Source organism: Mastigoproctus giganteus, chromosome 7 (assembly GCF_048544385.1).
Source record: "Mastigoproctus giganteus isolate SK-2022 chromosome 7, ASM4854438v1, whole genome shotgun sequence".
NCBI lineage: Eukaryota > Metazoa > Arthropoda > Arachnida > Uropygi > Thelyphonidae > Mastigoproctus > Mastigoproctus giganteus.
In genome coordinates, this window is record NC_143581.1 from 194,704,406 (window position 1) to 194,725,646 (window position 21,241).

Genomic DNA, 21,241 nt, shown 5'->3' on the forward strand with positions numbered 1-21,241 from the left:
GAAGGTGCAGCCTTTCAACAAAATTCAAGAAATGTAGCTCACACAAGCTGAAACTGAAGAAATTTTCTGGAATACATATCCAGATGAAACAGCCAAATAATACACACATTAATAAAGAGGATATTGCTTCATCAAGAAAAAGTAACAAGTTATTTTATGTTATTTTAAAATATATGTCTTTATTATAATCAGCAGTAATATATAGTTACTGATGACTGATATCATACCTATAAAAGCAGTTATTTAAGGGTTTAATATATCAGGTGCAAGTCAAACATTTCTAGACTGGCCATGTGGAGTGCTAACCACATGTGGTTTAGCTGCTGTAAGATACCACTTAACTAATTCGTTATCAGTTAGTGTGGCAAGTTCCATGCCAACGGAACATTGCGGTTTTGTGCAATTGGTGTTTATATGTGTTTCTATTTAGTGTGTCATAGGGTTATAGCAGCCAAGTAAGAGGGCAGAAATTAAGGAACAGCATATTTGCATAAAATTTTGGCATGATATTTTGTCAAACTTCATAAAACAGCTTTGGAGACTTAGAAATACTTAAACAAGAATTTGACGATGATGCTACGTTCTTCATGCCACGGGCTGCCAACTGCCACAGTTTTATGGGTTACCAAAAATCCATAATCCAGGTGTTGGTTACCAAAAATCCATAAGCCACTATGGGCCAGAGAGGTTTCTCTCCGGCCCACAGTGTTCTGCTGCAATGCACCTACATATGAACTGTCCAAATATATTGCATGACTCTTCACACCTCTTGTAGGAAATACTACCCGCACTGTCAATAACAGCGGCGAATTCATTCGCCTTATTAAAGAGCTCTCAATTTCTGACAATGCTGTTATGGCATCATTTGATGTAGTGTCACTATTTACATGAATCCCTGTCCAACAGGCCATACACTGCACCAAGAGGCTCCTTGAGAATGACTCAAACCTTCCAAACAGAACATCACTGTCTACTGACGACATCTGTACCACCCTCAACCTGTGCTTGTCAGGCAGCATCTTTACCTTTGAGGATTCCGTATACCAGCAAGTACATGGCACTGCTATGGGCGCCCCTGTTAGTTCCGTAGTAGCCAACATCGCCATGGGAGATTTGGAAGAACAGATATTCCTGAACCCACCAGTACCTATTACAACATGGTGCAGATACATTGATGACATCTTCACCGTCATCCCACGTGGCTCTGAAACAACATTGCTAGAATATCTCAATTCCCTGTCTGTGTTCATCCAGTTCACGCTAGAGTTAGAGGTTAATGGATCTCTCCCATTCCTGGATGTCCTAGTAAAATGCGTGGGCCCATATCTAGAAACCTCAGTAAACCTCTGTGAACTGTCTGCACCACAGCCTATGTGGTGCAGACAGTTCACAAACTACAGATCCGGCCATGCTCCCAATCATCTCAACAGCATTGCTCGCACTCTATTCTCCAGAGTTTGGAGCCATTCCAGCACAGATGAAGCTAGGCGCAACAAGATTTCTAGAGCGAGGACAGACTTAATCAATTGTGGCTACCCAACACACGTATTAGACAAGTGCTTATTGCAAGCACAGGAGCTCACAGTCCACCCGAGACAACCACCAACTCAAGCCACTATACCTACAGCCTACATTCCCTACTATTCAGGCATGTCGGGCCAGATCTTGAAAATCCTCAGAGAATACCGCATAAATGCGTGCAGTTACCTGGTAGAAGCTTATGTTCTCTAGTTTCCAGTGTAAAGACCCCTTTCACCCCTGTCTTATGCAGCAGTGTAATATACTGCATAGCCTGAAAAGACTATGACAGCTGCTACATAGGAGAGACTTCGAGACATCTTCAAGACCACCTTGCAGAACACGACAGAGCGATTCGCCTTGCTGAGACTGACCAGTCCGCAATCGCGGAACACTTCTGGTCCACCCACCCACCATGACCTCAATCCCAAGCAGGGCTATGAAATAATTGACCACTCCCGACACTTTTGCCACCGCCTCTGGTTAGAGTCACTCAATATATTGGGCAATTCGAGAGCCATGAAATGCTGCAAAGGCATGAGACTACACCCCATCTTAGAGACAACTGTTTTATGTCTAGACGAGCGCTGGAGAAAAACTGCACACGTCCGTGCAGCAACAATGAACACCAGTTTAATGATTGAATGACCTACCCCATGCCATTGCACGTGTCCGTTAGAATAATTAAGTTTCAATTTTTCTGTTGAAAAAGAGGCACGATTTGTCTCGCAAGCTACAGTATCTATTTGTAATCAAAGATATTCAGTATCTATTTGTAATTAAATTATTTTACTGGCTAACACTTAATCATCATTTACCATGGATCCCAGTATAACAGGCCCATTTGTCCTCCCAGAACAGAAGTTAAACCAACAGGTCTGTAATTACTTGTCGCCCTTTGATCCTCCTTTGTGAATTTGGGTCACATTTGCACATCTCCAGTCCATGGGTACCTCCCCTGAGTCCAAGGAAACTCTCATAATTATGGCTAAGGGTTTGCTTACTTCCTTTGCCACCTCCTTTAATATAACTGGATAGATCCCATCCACCCCAGGTGCCTTTCTTATGTTTAACTTCAACAATTTCTCCTCCACTTTGCTCTCAGTTAATTCAAAATCATTTAGCTCACTGCCAGAGTTCAATAAATCTCTGGAATTCTCCTGCCTGAATAACTCCTCATATGTGAACGTAGATGAAAAATACTCATTCAGCTTGTCAGCTACCTGAGCAGGATCATCAATAGCTGAACCACCAATATCAAGTAGACCAATCTGATTCATCTCCTTCCTTGTAGAAGGAAGGAGATGAATGTGTTTCATAAGTAATAAAACTCTGCTGTTTTTCTTTCCATCTTTGCCATAGATTTCTCGTAATCTGCCTTTGCCTGCCTAACCTCCTTTGTGACTTGATTACAGACCAGCTTATATCTACATTGGCTCTGTCACCTGATAATTTATATGTACCCCATGCATTTTTCTTCTCTGTTACGTGTCACATTAGTTCATCTGACATCCATTTAGGCCAAAATCTTGAACAATATTTATTAGTTGGAAAGAAAAGTCTAGTAGCTTCCAAGATTAATTCTTTGAATGCTTCCCATTTAGAATTTTCTGTTGGTAACATCATCAGTTGGTCCCACTCTATAGAATGTAAACACTGTCTCAGACCACCGTAGTCACCTATAAGAAAGCAAAAACCCTTTCCTTTACCCCTGATGGTAGTTACATCTTTGAGTAAATCCCACATCAGCACACAGGGCACTTCTGTAGCCAGGTGGGCAGGAGCAGCAGTGCATAGCACACGCTTCTTGATTAGACCAGGGTTCGAGCCCGTGACCACCAAATACGGAGGATGCGGAAAGGTCAGGAAATGATCACTGCATATCCCCGGAGCAATATGGCCTTAGTTGCTAATACTCCTAAAAACCAAATAACAAACAAACAAACATCAGCACACTGTGATCACTGTTTGCCAAAAAGGTGTTTGAATCATTGTCCAATTAAAAGGACAACGATTCAAAGACAACATGGAGACTGAAGCGGAATCACAGAATTTTTTTTTTTTTTTTTTTTATGAAAACCCCAAACACGAAAGGTATTAAAAACTTAGTACCGTGTATGGGTTGAAGGAGAAGTATGGGGGGGAGGGGGATGCCGGAAACTTTGCTCTAGAGACTAAACATGCTAGGCACCATTGTGAAATCAAAGATCCAGAGATGCTTTAAAAGTCCTGGGATCAATGTACAAACTCCGGAAGGGACAACACTAACATGTAACTAACACAACTCCAAATGAATTTATTGCTCCAGTCCAGAAATCTTAGGTCCAACACCTCATATTAATATAAAGAATAGCTATTTATTCAGTCAGTCAAGCCTCAGCAGCAAAATTGAGATCTACATGGGACACAGTATCATGCTAGCTTTGCATCAGGTGGATCACTCAGTCATTGTAACACCACTGTTCTTTGTACCACTTTGGTGCAGTGACCACATTGCTTGATGGCCATTAGGATGAAAACTGTTCACTGATTATACACCTTTATAGAATTTGTCATCAATAAATTTCTTGTAATCAGCATCAGTCTTCTATATATTGTAAAGCATTACCATTTGCAGGAGCGTATCAACTTTTCTGAGCCTCCAGGTAACAGAATGTAGACTTGGAAGAGCTCTTAAGGAGTGCAGGGAGGATTCTCCATTGGATTGGCAGCAAAGTTACCAAAAACTGGGCAGATTTATTTCACTTGTTGTCATTTTTATGTGGAGGACAGATTCATTCTGAAACTTCTCTAAAGTTCAGTATATCTGTTATCTGGGAAGTGTGTGTGAGAGGAGGAAAGCTATATTTATTTTTTTATATTTTAATGATTTTTTAAAGTATTTACAATATTTTACTTATTTTTTTTTACAAAATTTTGATTTAATTTTACTTTACAGCCCAAACAATGCAGAAAGTTGTTCAATCCTGCTCTACTGATTAGCCATAAATTTATTTAATTTATTTGAGGAAAATTATTTATGTACAAAGTTTTTCAATTTTTCCAAACTTAAATTCCTCAAAAGAAACTCAAGATAGTATAGATATAGTCTGTAAACTTGCAAACAAACTGTTAGTTCTACAAATATTTGAGTCCTGGCACTTATAATGCTTACCTTTGGAGAACAAAAGTAAGTAGTACTAGCCACTGGTACCTGAGTGACAAAAATGGTAATGCTTCTTAAGAAGTATAAGATTCCCATAATCATGAAACACCGGCGTAGAATTATAAACCTAAAAACAGTACAAAAAGATTACATTAAAGAAATATGAAAAAGAATCCACCATGAAAAGTATCCTTTCTCCATATATACAGTATGAGGTTGTTCAACTTGCAAAACAGCAAGTCTTATTTTCCATTAAATAAATCAACAAAACAAATTTCTTAAAATCATTTGCTTCAGTTATAAAAGAAGTGCTTTTAGAGAAATTAATAAAGTTTTTTATCATTTTTTTAAACTTTGTTTTATTATATGTAGCAGAGATTAAAATGGATATAGACATTTTTCATCAGCTGATGATAAGCCCCTATCTCATTAAAATGGAGATATTAGCTGCTCAGCAGCTGGCAGGTAGATTCTGAGACCACTTGCTAGCTGATTAAAAGCCAGTTAGCTTTGAAACTGCTATCTCAGCAGTATCTTAGATTTTTAAATGTACAATAGATTTGCCTTTTCGGGTAATGCTATACAATTAAAAACCATATTAGCAACTAAGACAGAACTGTGAATAACAGTTTTTGTCTCTATGCTGTATATATGCCTTAAGGTCAAAAACTCACCTCTGGTCATTATTAGTAGCAGAAACATTGCCATGACAAAAACAGAATGCTGTAAAGCGTAAAAGTTTTATTACACAATTTCTCAATTGTCAGGCAAATGAGAAAGTACATAATAAAAAATACAAATCTTTCAAAGTCAAAAGCTTGTCTTTGGTAATGACTACAATTTTTGGTGCCAGGATGTCTCTTTGGTAGAACCAATTATGATCATGGAAGTGATATACAACATTTAGAAATAGCCTCTTATTAGATAGCAGGCAGTGTTTAGTGACAACACACATATGAAACAATTGAAATGAAATGTTCAATGCAAGTTGCCATGCATTATAAGAAATGTTGAAAAATAGTGCACTATCAAAGCAATTTGTTACTAATGCAAGTTCTGCTATGAAGATTGAGATCATTGCATTATCCATGTAGTTTAAATCCTACTGCCACAAAAACAGATGAACAAGCAAGATAATCATAATAAATGCTTCAGCTGTAAGTTCAGCTGTTTGTGCTTAATATTTATTGAAAACATTTTATAGGTGCTATCTAAAATCCAGTACCTCTCAATCCTCAAGCATGCTAGATTTTAAAGAGTTCACTGTATTTAGCATTCCTATTTGCAAGTATAATAAAGCAAAATATCAGAGATCTCACTGTTTCCAAAGTAAGCAATTAATATTTTACTGGGCAGCCTAGTAGCTGAGGTTTTACTTCTAGTTCTTTACAATCATTATGGTCTGCACCTTACAAGGACTACTGCAACTTTCAACAAAGGTATGGTATTACATTTTTGTGGAGGGAAACATGTTAATACCTCCCCAGCAGTGACTATTAATACAATACATGCAGGCACCACAAAGTAATATGCAATACTCTAGCACTGTTATTCCCCTCCCATCTGTCCTGCTCACACCTGCTAATCTATCTTTCTTTTGTGCAGTCTATTTTCCTTTCTTACACCCCCCTCCCAAAAGGGCACCTCAGTACAAAGTTAAAACAAGTAGAGATGGCCTGTCTCTACAGGACTTGGAACAGGAACCAAGTAGAAAATTTCCAGGTGAATTCCTTCTGGTTAGTTGGTAAGTGGCCAGTCATACCACAACAGATAACATCATCAAATTATCGAGTAACCCTTGGGAACTGCCTCGACAGAGAATACCATACATACAGTATGATGGGCTCTTAGTATGGATGCTAAACTAGTGACAGCATTATTTTACAAAAGAAATCTTATTGATTGAACATGATTAATAATAACTCAATCAATCATATCCAGCTTTCACTAGGCTTTTTAAAAAAAAATTAAACTAGAGAGCATTTCATAATTAGTTTTTTATTCAACAATAATACAGCAAATCTTAATTTTTAATTGACCAGGGAAAGTTATTTATTATAACTATATGAACAGCACTTTCAAAATCCATATGCATTTACAATACAGTATAATCTTTGCATACACTTCAAGATTTATCAACATTTAAATAGTCTTTCTACCAAATATAGTTGGAGCATAACAAACAGTCCTCTCATTCATCTATTTCTTTAGAACAAAAGGTTTAAAGGTAAAATAAGCAGGTGTCTGATATGTATACTCTACTTACAAACACTTTACACTATTTACGTTGTACATACAATTCAAAACTATGACTAAATTTGTTGTTGTTGTTGTGGGGGTTTCTGGCGCATAAGCTGCTTTGGCTATAATGCGCCTATTCCTTTATTGTAATAAAATATTATAATTTCTTGTCACGTCAGAAAAGGAGAAATCAGAAATGAGTAAAAAGTCCAATTTTCTTCAGGAAATTAAAAAATTCAGGAATATTTGCATTGTCACCAATGACATTCTCTAGGGTTATTGGTTTCCGAAGGTTAACCAAAGATAGTAGGGTTGTATTTCTGTCTTGATTATAGTGTGGGCATTCAATGAGAATGTGTTTCACAGTCAAATTTAGAGGACAATGTGGACACTGTGGTGGATCATCTCCTGTGAGTAAATGAAGGTGAGTCAAATGTGTATGGCCTATTCTTGATCTTGAAAGAAGTACTTCTTCTCGTCTTGATGAACGGACACTGGAACGCCAAATTCTAGGATCCTGTTTAAATTGAAAAAGTTTGTTATTTTTTTGAGAGTGCCAGAGTGCTGTCCATTCTGTTAGGCATGCACCACGAATAATTTGTGGATAGTCTGATGCTGGAACAGGTATATTGGTTAAATTTAAGGTAGATGGATTTTTTGCAGCTTTATCGGCCAGTTCATTACCAGAAATTCCAGAATGTGCCGGAATCCAGCAGAAGGTGATCAGTTGGTGGCGCTCTTCAATCTGCAGTAATAATCTTCTAATTTCATTTAGGAAAGGGTGATCTTTATCTGCGGAGTTAGATAATGCCATAATTGAGCTGAGGGAGTCAGTGTAAATAACAAATTTTAATGAGCAGTCAGAACAGAGATTTTCTAAGGCTAGCTTAATTGCATATAATTCTGCTGAGAAGATACTGAATTCAGGTGGAAGGGATGCTGAAATAGTGGTATTTAGGAACACTGCTGCTGCTCCAACGTTTGAGTTAGATTTAGAGCCATCTGTATAAATTGGAGAAAAGTCAGAATATCTGTGAGTGTGAATTGCATGAAGTTGTTTCACATTTGATTCTTGAAGAACATTTTTTCCCCACTGGCAAAGGTAAGTGTCACAGGTGGGTAGAGGAGTACACGTCCATGGTGGTTGAGCGCATGTTACTACTTCTTGTACAGAATGAATGGGGACATTCCAAACCTGCATCAGTTCAAGAAGGCGAAGACCAGCTGGTTTTACTATGCTAGGCTTAATTCTGTAGAGGTTTTCTAATGGTGGATTGAATAAGTATGACTGAGTTGGATGCAAGGCACAACTATGTATTTTAACGGCATACTTCAGTAGCAATGTTTTCCTACGTAGAGTTAAAGGGGGCTCATGTGCATCGATGTAGAGGCTATGTGCTGGTGATGTTCTGAAAGCCCCAAGTGCAGTCCTCAAGGCGCTGTGCTGAACTGGATCAAGCCAGCGCAAAGCACTTGCTCTGGCAGAATCATAGACAGGTGCACCATAATCGAGACGGGATCGGATTAATGCCCTGTATAACCGAAGTAAGGAGGTGCGATCTGCACCCCATGTTAGGGCGGATAAAGTTCTGAGTATATTTAACTTTTTTAAACAGGAAGTACGTACATTTTTTATATGGTCTAAGAAATTTAATTTGTTGTCAAGGATTAATCCTAGAAATCTGATGTTAGTAGTGACTGGGATGGAGACATTGGAAATTTGAAGTTCAGGATCCAGATGGAGTTTGCGTTGTCGACAAAAATGGATAGCAACTGTTTTCTGTTGTGAGAGTCGATAGCCATTAAGGCTGGCCCATTGTTGTATTTTATTCAGTGATATCTGAAGCTGCCTTTCAATAGATCTCATGCTTTGGGAATGACAGGAAATGGAAAGGTCATCAGCGTAAAGATATGATTCAACTGTGTTTGGAAGCTGTTTAGTGATGGAATCGATTCTAAGAGCAAAGAGAGTGGCACTCAGTACAGATCCCTGAGGAACACCTTCTTGCTGAATGAAAGTTGTAGAGAGGTCGTTTTGGTATTTTACTTGAAACGATCTAGTGTATAAAAAGTTCTGAACAAATATGGGAAGATTGCCCCGTAGACCGAGAGAATAAAGATCACTAAGTATGCCATGTCGCCAGGTGGTGTCAAAAGCCTTCTGTATATCTATAGAAACCATTACCAGATGCTCATGTTTAACGAAAGCATTGCGAATGGCAAATTCAGCCTTGATCATGAGATCTAAACATGATCTGTTTTGTCAAAAGCCATGCTGAATATTGCTCATTAGATGTTGTGACTCTATTATCCATACAAGTCTACTGTGGACAATTTTTTCAAGGATTTTGCTGAGGCAGCTGGACAGAGATATTGGTCTATAGTTATGGGGATTGGTTGGATCTTTTCCAGGCTTCAGGAAAGCCAAAACAATAGAATGGTGCCAAGAAGCTGGATAAACATTTTCTAAAAAAATACGGTTGTAAAAGACCAGGAGGAGGCGCAAAGCTTTGTCATCAAGATGTTGCAGCATGATATAATAGATGCCATCTGGTCCTGCGGCACCATTACGAGCTGTTTTAATGGCATGCAATAATTCAGAATATTGTAGAGGTTTGTTATATGGTAGAATGAGGGGAGTTTGGAAGTTAATAGAATACTGTTCTCGACTGTTTTTAATTCATTGGAAAGATGTAGTATAAGCTGATGTTGCTGAGATCTCAGCAAAAGTATTGCCCAAAGCATTAGCTATATCAGAGGGACTAGATAATTCTCGCCCATTCCAGGAGAGGACTGGAGAAGGTATGGTTGGAAACTTACCAGAAAGCTGTCTAATTTTTTTCCAAATTAATTTGCTGTCAGTGTTTCTGTTAATTGTTGATGCAAAACGGGTCCAGGATTCTTTTTTGGCTTGCCTCTGTACGTAACGTGCTTTTGCCCTTTCTTTCTTATAATTTATCAGATTGGCTGTGATTGGATATTGCCGAAACAAATTCCACGCTTTATTTTTTGCCTTTTTTGCTTTGGTACACTCCTCATTCCACCAATAATTATAGTGTTTACGGCCCGGTGGATTTGATAATGGTATTGTATCTTTAGCCACGTTGAGGAGATGCGACGTGATGTAATCTGTCACATCATCAATACGCTGGAGATGGATTTTTTTCTCATCGAAACAGATTGATGACTGAAATTTTGCCCAGTTCGCTCTTGAAAATTTCCATTTCCTACAGGGTTTAGTTAAAGGAGCCTGTGCTATCAATACCTTGCATACAATTGGGAAGTGATCACTGCCCATAGGATCGTTTATAACATACCACTCTATGGTCGGGACCAGTACTGGAGAACAAATGGAAAGATCTATTGCTGAAGTATGTCCAGTTGGGAGCTGAATGTGAGTGTGCATGCCAGTATTCAGTATGGCTAGGTTTAGTGACTCTAATAGGCTTTCAATGAGTCGACCTCGTCTATCTAATTTAGTAGCGCCCCATAGTGGGTGGTGACCATTAAAGTCTCCTAAAATACAGAAAGGTGGAGGTATCTGTATGATGAGGTCTTCAAGTTCTTTTAAACAGTATGTATGGTTTGGCTGCAAGTAGATTGACACAAGTGTTAATGAAATATGGAGCGTTATACGAACAGCAACAGCTTCTATTCCAGTTTGCAGTGGGATATGCTTTGTTGGGATCTTTGAGTTTATCAGAATTGCAACACCACCATGGGCAGCATTTGCTGTATTACGGTCTCTTCGATAAAGACAATAGTTCTTTATCGAAGGAGAAATTTGTGAAGTTAAGTAAGTTTCTTGGAGACAAAGAGCAACTGGCGAATACCGATTTATCAGGTCATGAATATCGTCTGTATTGCAACGAAAGCCTCTGCAGTTCCATTGCAAAATACAAGGCATTATTTGTGTTTAACTAATGGAGCTGTATCTGACTGTTTTTTGAAGGTGACTGGCTTATGACGTTCTAATTTTGATTTATCCTTTTTGGAGAAAACTGGCCGACCAGTGTCCATTTCTTCTTCTTCAGCGTGAATTTCTAAAATTGGATCTTCCTGTATAGATGTGCTATCTGTATCCATGGTTGTGTTCTGGGTATTTTTCATTGCATTTGAGTTTGTAATATCGGACGTAGTAGTACTCATTGGAGGAGGAGATGCTGCTGGTATTGTCAGAGGAGTATTATTTGCCTGGTCTGAAACTTTGGGCTGTTGTTTGCGTACACTTGGTTGTTTCTCAGAGAGGACAGTTCTAGCCCAATCAGAAATTGATTTATTAGTGGAAACTGTGACATCTGTTTGAGTGGAGACTGTTTCATATTTTTTTACTGCATTGGCATAGGTTAAATTTTTGTTTATAGTAGGTGTAACTTGTTTTCTAGCTTCTTGGTAGCTGACTTTATTCTCAACCTTGTATTTTACGATCTTTTTCTCTGTTTTCCATTTTTCACAGGTTTTGGAATATGCAGGGTGGTCACCTTTGCAGTTAGCGCACGTCATTTTTGTAGCTGAACAGTCACTTTGATTGTGTTCAGAGGACCCACAATTGGGGCAGACTGGAACTCCTCTGCACACAGTTTGCGAATGGCCATACTTTTGGCATTTGTAACATCGTAAAGGATTGGGAATATATGGGTGAATGCGGCATAGCAAATAACCTGCTTTTACAGAGGTGGGTAAGTCAGGGGTATTAAACGTGAGAATAATGTTTCTGGTAGGTGTAAGTTGATTGTCTTTTTTAGTCATTATGCGCTTTGCTTCAATGACATTTTGTCCCTGCAGCTCTTGGGTTATTTCTTCTTTGCTGACATTTAGAAGATCCCAACTGGATATCACACCCTTCGATGAATTTAGGGTTGCGTGAGGAGATATTTTTACTGGGATACCAGCAAAATTACTTAGTTGTAAAAGTTTCTCCGAATGTCTGTGGTTATTGGTTTCCACTAATAGGTCTCCTGATTGCAGTCTCTTAACAGTCTTAGGACATCCTGCAATACCTTCTAGATGTTTCTGAATCACAAAGGGAGACAGTTTACTCATAGGTTGACTAGAGAGGGAATGGAAGATTAGAAAAGATGGGCAGGGTTGCTCCATCCTATCAGTTTTCAGTCTTTTGGTGTTGTTACCTAAATCATGATTTGTGTCATGGTCATTGTAATTTTCTGCCCTGGAGCTCGAAGGCTCTAATGGTGGATAAGTATTTTTATCCATGTTGGCTCCTTTTGGCCCTGGGGGTTTTTCTTTACCTCCCAGGTTACCGGCCCCGCCACGGGGAGGCAGGAGCAGTGCCACGAGGTGACCAAGCGGCTGTTAGTTAAGTTAGTACTAAAGGAAAAAGAAACAGAAAGGTGTCTTTCCTTTCTGGGCCTTTGCCTACTACTTGTAGAACGAAAGAGCTACTGAAATATAAAATGAAATGAAGAAAACGCTATTCAGAAATAAACAGAATATGTATTGGCAAAAGCTCTTTAGATAGTTCACTTGTATAAACGCACTGAAATCGCTTGGCCACGGAACGCTTGGCACCCGGGGCCGACTAAATTTGTACAAATTATACTAAGTTGACGCTTGATGTAAATAGACTGTCTTTTATGCTTTCTTCTTTTAGCAGCACTTTTTTTCAGAATTAACCATCATATATCAATAAAATCTCAAATCACAATTTGAACATACATACGTTCCATGTGAACAGGAATTAATCTGTCCATGCAAACATAAATCAAAAGTCAACTTTTCTTTGAATACATGTTCAAGTCGCCATTAGCCTAAAAAAGTATTGGGGGGGAGGGAAGTGTCAGAAAACAGGGGTCCAGCTTGGTGCAAGGATTGTCCTGCACTGCTAAAAAAAAAAACGTTTTGGTGGCCACTTCCATAGGAGTTTGACGTAGTTGAAGAAAGACTGCCAACAAAAACTCCATATTCCAGTCGCGCATTCTGTCACCAAGTCTTCTTTTGGAAAACTGTGACTATATCATTAAATACAGTGAAGGTGCATTTATTTTCAATTAATTTATGTGCTTGGCCTGGGTCTAAGACTCCAGAATCAAGGATAGTCTGATACCATTGAGGGAAAAAAAAAAAAAAAAAATATATATATATATATATATTCAAAAGCTGTTTAGCTATGAAAACATATTGTTTATCTAATGGAGCTTTGTTCGCATAAACCATTATAACAAACACAGGGTGTGTTTGTTACTTGGTTGACTTGGCAATTTAACATCTCTTGTGCTTTGCAATTTGTGTTACTTTGGTACACTGGTAATAATACAGTAGCAAAACTATTAAACCAGTAGGTCCACCAATGCTGGCTTGGAATGGTTGTTAAAGAGCATAGGGAGAGCATGTTCAAGAACTCGCATAGGGGCCCAGAATTTGTAGTTTCACTACATTATAATTAATTTAACATATAGATGAAAATATGTAGTGGATATAATCAAATGAACAGTAAGAGATTTCAATAATCAAAAATTTGTTAAATTCATTCAAAGTTCAAATGACGGCAAAATTTTGTTCAGATTTAGTTCAGATAAATATATATATATATATATATATATATATACATAGACAAAAGAATTCTTGAAAAGGTTTAGTTCAGTCATAAATGAATGAAACTGAAAATATAAAAAAATAAAATAAAAATAAAATTAATTAAATAAAATAGTATAAAATTTACAACTGGTTCCAGCAACATTAGTTCCATCCAAACAGATTTTCTTCAAATCCATGAAAATAAGAAAAGAAAAAAAAATCAATTATCTTCCGAACACTTTTTTTTTTTTTTTTTTTTTTTTTTTTTATGTGAACCCCAAACACGAGAGGTATTAGAACCTATAGTACTTAGTACCATGCTTGGGTTGGAGATTCAGAAGACGAAAGAAGATATTTGTTGACACTGGACTTGAACTTCTGTAGATTGTAATTTTCAGGAAATACGTATGAAGGAAGGTTGTTCCAGAAAACGGCAGTTGAATGAATAAATGAGAAAGATGAAAAGTTGGTTCTGTGGGTTTGAAGTTGGACAGTAAATGGATGTTGGCTGGTGGCGGCACGTGTTCGGACTGTTTTGAAAGAGAGAGAGCGGGAATTATAGAAGCCAATTCAGAAGAACAGTGCCAACAGTGCCCATGGAAGTATCTGCAGAAGAGGCATGCAGCAGAAACAGTGCGTCTATGAGACAGCGAGTGGAGAGACTCTGTTAGAGATGAATCATTAATTAACCTAACTGCCCTCTTCTGAATGGAATCAAGAAGCCTGAGAGAGGTTTTGGGGGCACCACCCCAGATGTGGGAATAATATTCCATGGCAGGGCGGATTTGCGATTTATACAGAGTGAGCAGCTCTGTATAAATCGCAATTTGGAAGAAATAATAAATCGCAATCGTGTTTGGAAGAAAAGTAACGCCGAGAGCGAAAGAGAAAACCAAGTTTTTTAGATGCAGAGGAAGCAATATTTGTAATGTGCTTGTGCCAAGAGAGATTAGAAGTCAGGGTAATCCCCAAAAGAGATATATCCTTTTGCCTAGAAATTGGAGTGTCACTAAAGATAAGCATAGGAGCAGAAGAATCCTTTTTTGCGAGATATAAGACAAGACTGAGTTTTAGAAGGGTTGAAATCAACTAAGTTGTCTTTGCCCCACTGGAGAATTACCTGAAGATCGGCATTTAAGGAATTGGTAGCAGATTTTCGAGAAGTTGAAGCTGATTGAGCAGGACAAGGTTTCTCAAAATGGAAAGTTGAATGCAATGTGCTATCATCGGCAAAACTATGGATAGGATTTCCAGTCAATGGAAGAAGGTCATTGATGTACAAGAGGAAAAGAGTGGGGGAAAGAACTGAACCTTGGGGGATACCGGCATTAGTGGAGAAGTTAGAAGACAGAGAGCCATCAACCATCACCCTCAGTGAGCGATCAGAGAGAAAACTGGATAACCAATTACTAAAAACAGTTGGCAAACCATAAGATGGAAGCTTGTTTAGAAGACCTTTATGCCAAACACGATCAAAAGCCTTTGCGATGTCAAGCGCAACTACTTGTGTCTCACTGAACCTTTCCATTGAATTAGTCCATAAATGGGTAACATAAGCCAGAATATCACCAGGGAATCCATACTGGTGATCGTTGATCAGACGGAAGGTTTCTAGGTAGTTTAAGAGTTGGTGGTTAATTGATTTCTCCATTACTTTGGAAAGAGTAGAAGTAATTGCAATGGGACAATAATTGGATGGGAGGGATTTGTCACCCTTTTTAGGAACTGGCTGGATATGAGCAAATTTCCAAGCAGAAGGAAAAACACCTTTAGAATAAGAAAGTGAAAAAAGGCGGCAAAGAATAGGAGTAAGTTCAGGAGCACAGGTTTTGAGAACAAGTGGAGAAATACCATCAGGACCTGGAGCTTTCTTAGCATCGAGATTCATCAAAATCCTTCTGATATCCTTTTGACGGAAGACCACAGGAGGCATTGAATGGAGTGTGTTGGGAATGGTGGGAGGTGTTTTACCAAGATCATTAATACATGAGCTGGAAGAAAAATGGGATGCTAGCAGGTCAGCTTTATCCTTGGCTGAAGTGACAACAGAACCATCTGGTTTGGACAGAGGTGGGAGCAGAGATGGGCAAAAGTTGTGGCCAATAGCTTTGGCAAGAGACCAGAATGCTCGGCTACCATTAGGGCAAGAAGCAAGTTTTCTACTCTTAGCCTGTTCAAACTCTAGTTTGGACTGATTAATAACTGCTTTACAATTGTTGCGAGCTTTGGTGTAGGCAGAAAATGAAACTGAAGAAATAGAAACAGGCCAATTACAATATGCAACATTCTTCTCTTGGACAGCCTTAGCACATTTATTGGAAAACCAAGGTTTAGATAAAGGACGAGATTTTAAAGTGGAGTGTGGGATAAAGGATTCCATTCCTGCAAGAATAATTTCACTGACACGATCTGAGCAAACGTTGACATCAGAACTTTTGAAACAGTAATCCGACCAAGGAAAAGAAGAAAAAAGTCTCGCAGGTCATTCCATTTTGCATTCTTGTAATGCCAAACAACACGAGGTTGGGAATAGCCATGAGATAAAGGTTCCATTGGAGAAGAGACAATCACCAAGTTGTGATCTGGAGTGCCTAAAGGAGCTCTCACTTCGACCGTGTACTTAGAAGGGTTGTTTGTGAGAAAAAGATCAAGCGTATTGGCTGTATGATTAGGATTGTCCGGTATTCTTGTAGGTAAATGAACAATCTGTGCTAGGTCATTAGTAATTGCAAAAGCCTCGGCATCTCGACCTGCTGGGTCAGTGTGACTAGAAAACGGAAGCCAGCTGGGGCTGTGAACATTAAAATCACCAAGGAAAATTACCTCACTGTTAGGAGAGTTGGACTGGAGAAAGTCAAGTTGCAACGAGAGGAAGTCAAAGAGCTCCAAGTGATTAGTCGAGTTGTGAGAACAGTAGAGACAACAGATGAATTAGACACAATGAGGTAGAGAGATTTTAAGCCAGAGAAGATCAAAGAGAGGAGATTCCAAATTGCCAAGTCTCTGACAGGGAATATCAGAACGGACATATGCACAAGTACCACCTTTGAGGCGAAAGGAATCATACAGCAAATAATTTGGGCATCTGAGATGAGCAGTAGTTGAATCAACCGATAACTGAGATTCTGTCAGAAAAAGTACATGAGGTTTGGCAGACTGCAAGTGGAAATGGACATCGTTGAGATTAGAATTGAGACCACGTATATTTGTGAAATGAATTAGGAAGACCTTGGGAGGTTTAGATCTTTTCACAGATAAGCTTGCTCTATTAGTTTGACAATTCATGGTGTATTCAATAGTAAGAAAAAGTGGGTGGGACATGCTGTATGAAGTAATGAAATTTTTGGATATGGCGTACATGTGGTAAGAATATACCCAGATCCTTGACATAACGTGGCCTCGACAATGCTCCCCGCATACACACTACTCGGACTCCCTCCAGTTACTATCTGGCAGAGTAGAGGTAGCAAGATTATACACTAGCTGATCCGGAAGCCTCCTAGAGAGTTACCAATAGGTCCGGTCTGGTGTACTAACTAGCGGCCAGCCTGCGAAAACCGTTTTAGAGCTGTACCCTCGAAATGTAAGGAATATTGAATCTCGCCACGACGTTCATCATAACCTCAAAAGTCATCAATCATACTGCATGGTGGAAGAGATAGGGATGGACTAACCGGAACTTAGCTCTAGAGACTAAACATGGGTTCCACCACTTCAAGCCTCCAATAAGCAAAGTGGTGGTATTTGACTGGTTGATGAGAGTCATCTTCCACCTAGTACTGCCTGGTAACATAGAGGGGCGGCGTTCCTCCATGTGGTGTGGGCGCCACACATCGATCCCTGCTTACGTTGGTTCACACCTGGGTGGTCACCCACCATGTACTTGTGCATGGGGGTTATACCCATGCACAAGTACATACTTACATGATATCCTTTTTCTGAAAAGTAATATTTAATTTTATACTTTAGTACTTTTAAGAAAAACAGAGGTAGAAATTTCACAAAAACTAAAGATACTGGAAAAATTTCTCCCATACTTCAGAATCAGCACAAACAAGTTAGGTAACACTGTACATTGCTTTACATTTCAGGCAAGTTTGATAATACAAGGAGCAGTACAAAAGTGATGCTGCCATTTTTTTTCTTCAAAAAATTTAATTCCTACAACTATGCCTTTTACATCAATTAATCCTCAATCATTAATAAACACTTACTTTTCCACAAAGTCACCATCATTTTCTATACACTTCTGCCATCTCTGAGTCAGATGCGGTATTCAAATCCTGTAAAAGTCCTTACTCTTGTTCTGGAGGGCTTTGTGAACACTGTCATCTGCAAAATGGGTTCCATGGAGTGCATCCTTCAGCAGGCCAAAGAGATGATGGAAGATGCAACATCCGGGCTATGAGAAGGGTGAGGAAGAAGAGTACACCCTAGTTTTGCAATGGCCTCCATCATGTGCAGACTGGTGTGGGGTAGTGCACTGTCGTGGAGAAGAATCTCATTAAGGTTTTTGTCCAATCGAACTCTATGGATGCAGGCTATCAACTTTTTCAGTGTTTCCAGATATCAATCTGAGCTGATTGTGGTGCCAAGCTCCAAAATGTCAACAAGCAAGACCCCATCTTTTACAAAACACTGTCACCATGACACTACCAATAGAAGGCTGTCTTTTGAACTTCTTTCACATGAAATTTTGATGGTGCTACTCCATCAACTGTCTCTTCGTTTCAGGGTTATACTGGTGCACCCAGGTTTCATCACCTGTGACTATGCACGAAAGAAAAACCTCTCCTTCGCTCTTGTAGCACTGGAGAAGTTCCGAGCAGATGGCTTTCCGAGATTGTTTGTACTCACGTGTCAGCATTTTCAGGACCCACCGGGTGGGAACCTTGTTATAGCCTAGTTCCTTTATGATGGTTATAAAAGCAGGTTTCCATATACCTACTGCATTCCATTATTTGCGTGTTGTGATGAGGCGGTCCTCTTTGATCAATGCATCGATCTGGCTCTTGTCACTGGCATTACAGGCCAGCCACTCCAGGGCTTGTCAGCAATGTCATTTTCTCACCAGTGAGAAAGAAAAATGGTCTCATCTCTTACACGACTATGTGGTGTACCCTGACCTCGGGGCACCAGCTCCTCCTTCAGACTAATCTTTCAGACCTTCATTCTCTCCATTCCCTGATTGTAAACAAGGAATGCTTTTGGCTCCTTCCTGCAATTTTGTACAGCTCTCTTCAAACGAAGAAGTTACCTTATGGCCACTGCTTCCACACCTGCCATCCCACCAGGTCTCGACTAGCCCACTCAACTGGGCTACGCCTGAACCCAGTCTTCTCTACAATCAGGCACAAAACCTCAAGATAATTTGCAAACCCTTTTGGGTAGGATTTAATCGCAGACCGCTACGTTGGTGTGTGATGTCTCTGTGCTTGCACTCTCCCTCCCTCTTTTGGGAAGAAGTGCCTTCTCTGTTGATCTCACGGCACTCACTCCTGTTTCTGTCTCTGTCATCAACTTGCACTCTTGCTGTCCTTACTCGCCCTTCTCAAGGGTGTTCTCCCATTAGCAGCTTCTGTACATCTGCTCACCCTCTCTACGTGGTTTCCACTATTTCTCAACACTTTTTCCCCCTTCCCTCTATCCTTTCTTCATTTCTTGGGTTGTCTCTCTCTCCTTCCTTGGTAGAAGGGGTAGACCCTGACAGGCATCCCTCCACTGACAGGCTCCTTGTGCCATGGACGAATGCTCCTTCCTGTTGGGGTGGGGACCTTCCAGTAACTAAGTGGCCAGATGAACAACACTATTCATGATACCCACACTACTCACACCTTTGTCTGGCCTTTGCAGATTTTGCTACTTCACAGTGACACTTTTACATGGTTTTGTGGGGGGTGTATCTGTCAGACATAGTGGACATAGTGTGTATCTGTCAGAGGACCATTGGTACCTCTGACAGATACACACTATGTCCACTAATGTCACTTTCCCAGCTCTTAAAGTGTCTTACCCAACATCTAACCGTACTCACATCTACAGTAATGTAACCACAAACAATTTTTGAGATGTGTATGGAATTTGATAGGAGTCACTTCTTCCTTGGTAAAAAATTCAATCACCACACTCTGCTTGATATGTATATCTGTAACATCTACCATTTTGAACTATCCGTGTGCTGCACCCACGAGACAGATGACAGCACCACTCAGTATAGTCAAACTAGAGACCTCTAGTAACCACTCAGTGACACACAAAATGATCTATGGCACCATATTTGAAAGCAAAAAATTAGGAGGAATTACTTTCATACCGGTCCTCATAGTAATAGCCATATGTAAAGAAACCACAAAAAAAAAAAACCCTTCCTACAATCTAATCAAAACCACAACCCCTATATTTTTGAATTTATGATCGCTAGTTCTGGAATACTTTATAACAACCAGAATTCCACCTTCATTCATTTTAATAATCCCTCTCAGAGCCTTATAAACCTCAATCAGTTCACTTCTGAGGTGCCTTGTTGCCAAGCTCTGTATCCCACATAACCGGAGTCTTTCCCTCATACAGTCACCCTTCTGATGATCACCATTCAAGTTGCCCGTCTTTGGATCCTCTCAGGAAGCTCAAAGTATTTTTTTCAGATGAAGTCTCCATACTTAAAAACAGTATTCCAAATGTGGTCTTAAAATTGCCTTATACAGTGGGATTATGACCTCCCTATCTCTACAGGATAACATTCTATATATCATCGATAGGACATAATGGTATTTCCTTGCTGCCTGTTTACACTGTTCAGAAAACTTCATATCTGCCTGTATTGTAACTCCCAGATCCCTTTCCTCCTCCACTGTTTTTAATTCAACCCCACAAAGTATATAATTTATTTGTGGGTTGCTATTCCTCAAGTGTAAGACCTTGCTTGCATTTAGCAGCATTAAAACATAGCTGTCACTTTTCCAACCATCTCTGAAGTCTGTTCAAGTCATCCTGAAGGAGCACTGCTTGGCACTGATCATTAACGACTGCCAATTTTATGTCATCTGCAGATTTTGACATCAATTCACGCCTTCAATTCCTTCTCGATGTCATTTAAACAATAGTGGTCCAAGAACAGATCCTTGAGGGACTCACTCCTGAAGTTACACCAATCTGAAGAATATCCATTAATCACAACCCTCTGCCTTGCAGCCACCCACCTTAGAATCTAACCAGTAATCCCCACCTGTTCAAGATTGTGCAATAACCTCTCATGAGGGACTGAGTCAAATGTTTTGCTAAAATTGAAAAAAAAAAAAAAAACCTATCGAAATTGACAAAATAGCCTACTACGTTAGTTAAGTATGATTTACTCTTAACAAAGCCATATATATCTAAATGTCCCCGGATTGCACTCTTAATCATTGCCTCTAAGATTTTTTTCCTACCACTGAAGGCAGACTAACCAGTCTGTAGTTACCAATTTCACCCTTAGAACTGCTTTTATATGTTTGGCACTTCTCCAATCTAAAGAAATCTCCCCAAGTTGAAAGATTCCCTCATAATAAACCTCAATGGTTCAATACACTCCCCTGTGCTATCCTTCAAAACTACAGAGTATATGCCATCAAGCCTTACTTGCCTTTATGCTCAAAAGTTTTCTAATAAACAATCATCTGCAATTATGGCATCACTAATTTCATATAGCTTAACCTCACTCACACAGCCTCTTCTTAGCATGAAGGGTCTTTTGTCAGTAAAGACCGATGCAAAGTACCTATTCAGTTCAATCACAACATCAGCTGGGTTATCTAAGAGACTTTC

General features: G+C 39.4%; 1 protein-coding gene across 1 annotated transcript in view; it reads right to left on the reverse strand.

Moving 5' to 3' along the window:
- The window catches only part of LOC150083513 (phosphatidylcholine:ceramide cholinephosphotransferase 1-like), a 152,831-nt gene that overhangs the window by 55,341 nt on the left and 76,249 nt on the right, over positions 1–21,241 (reverse strand). Inside the window, exon 3 of the mRNA XM_090377326.1 lies at positions 4,673–4,790. Coding sequence (XP_090233452.1) covers positions 4,673–4,790 — 118 coding nt within the window. The remainder of the gene's footprint in view (positions 1–4,672; positions 4,791–21,241) is intronic.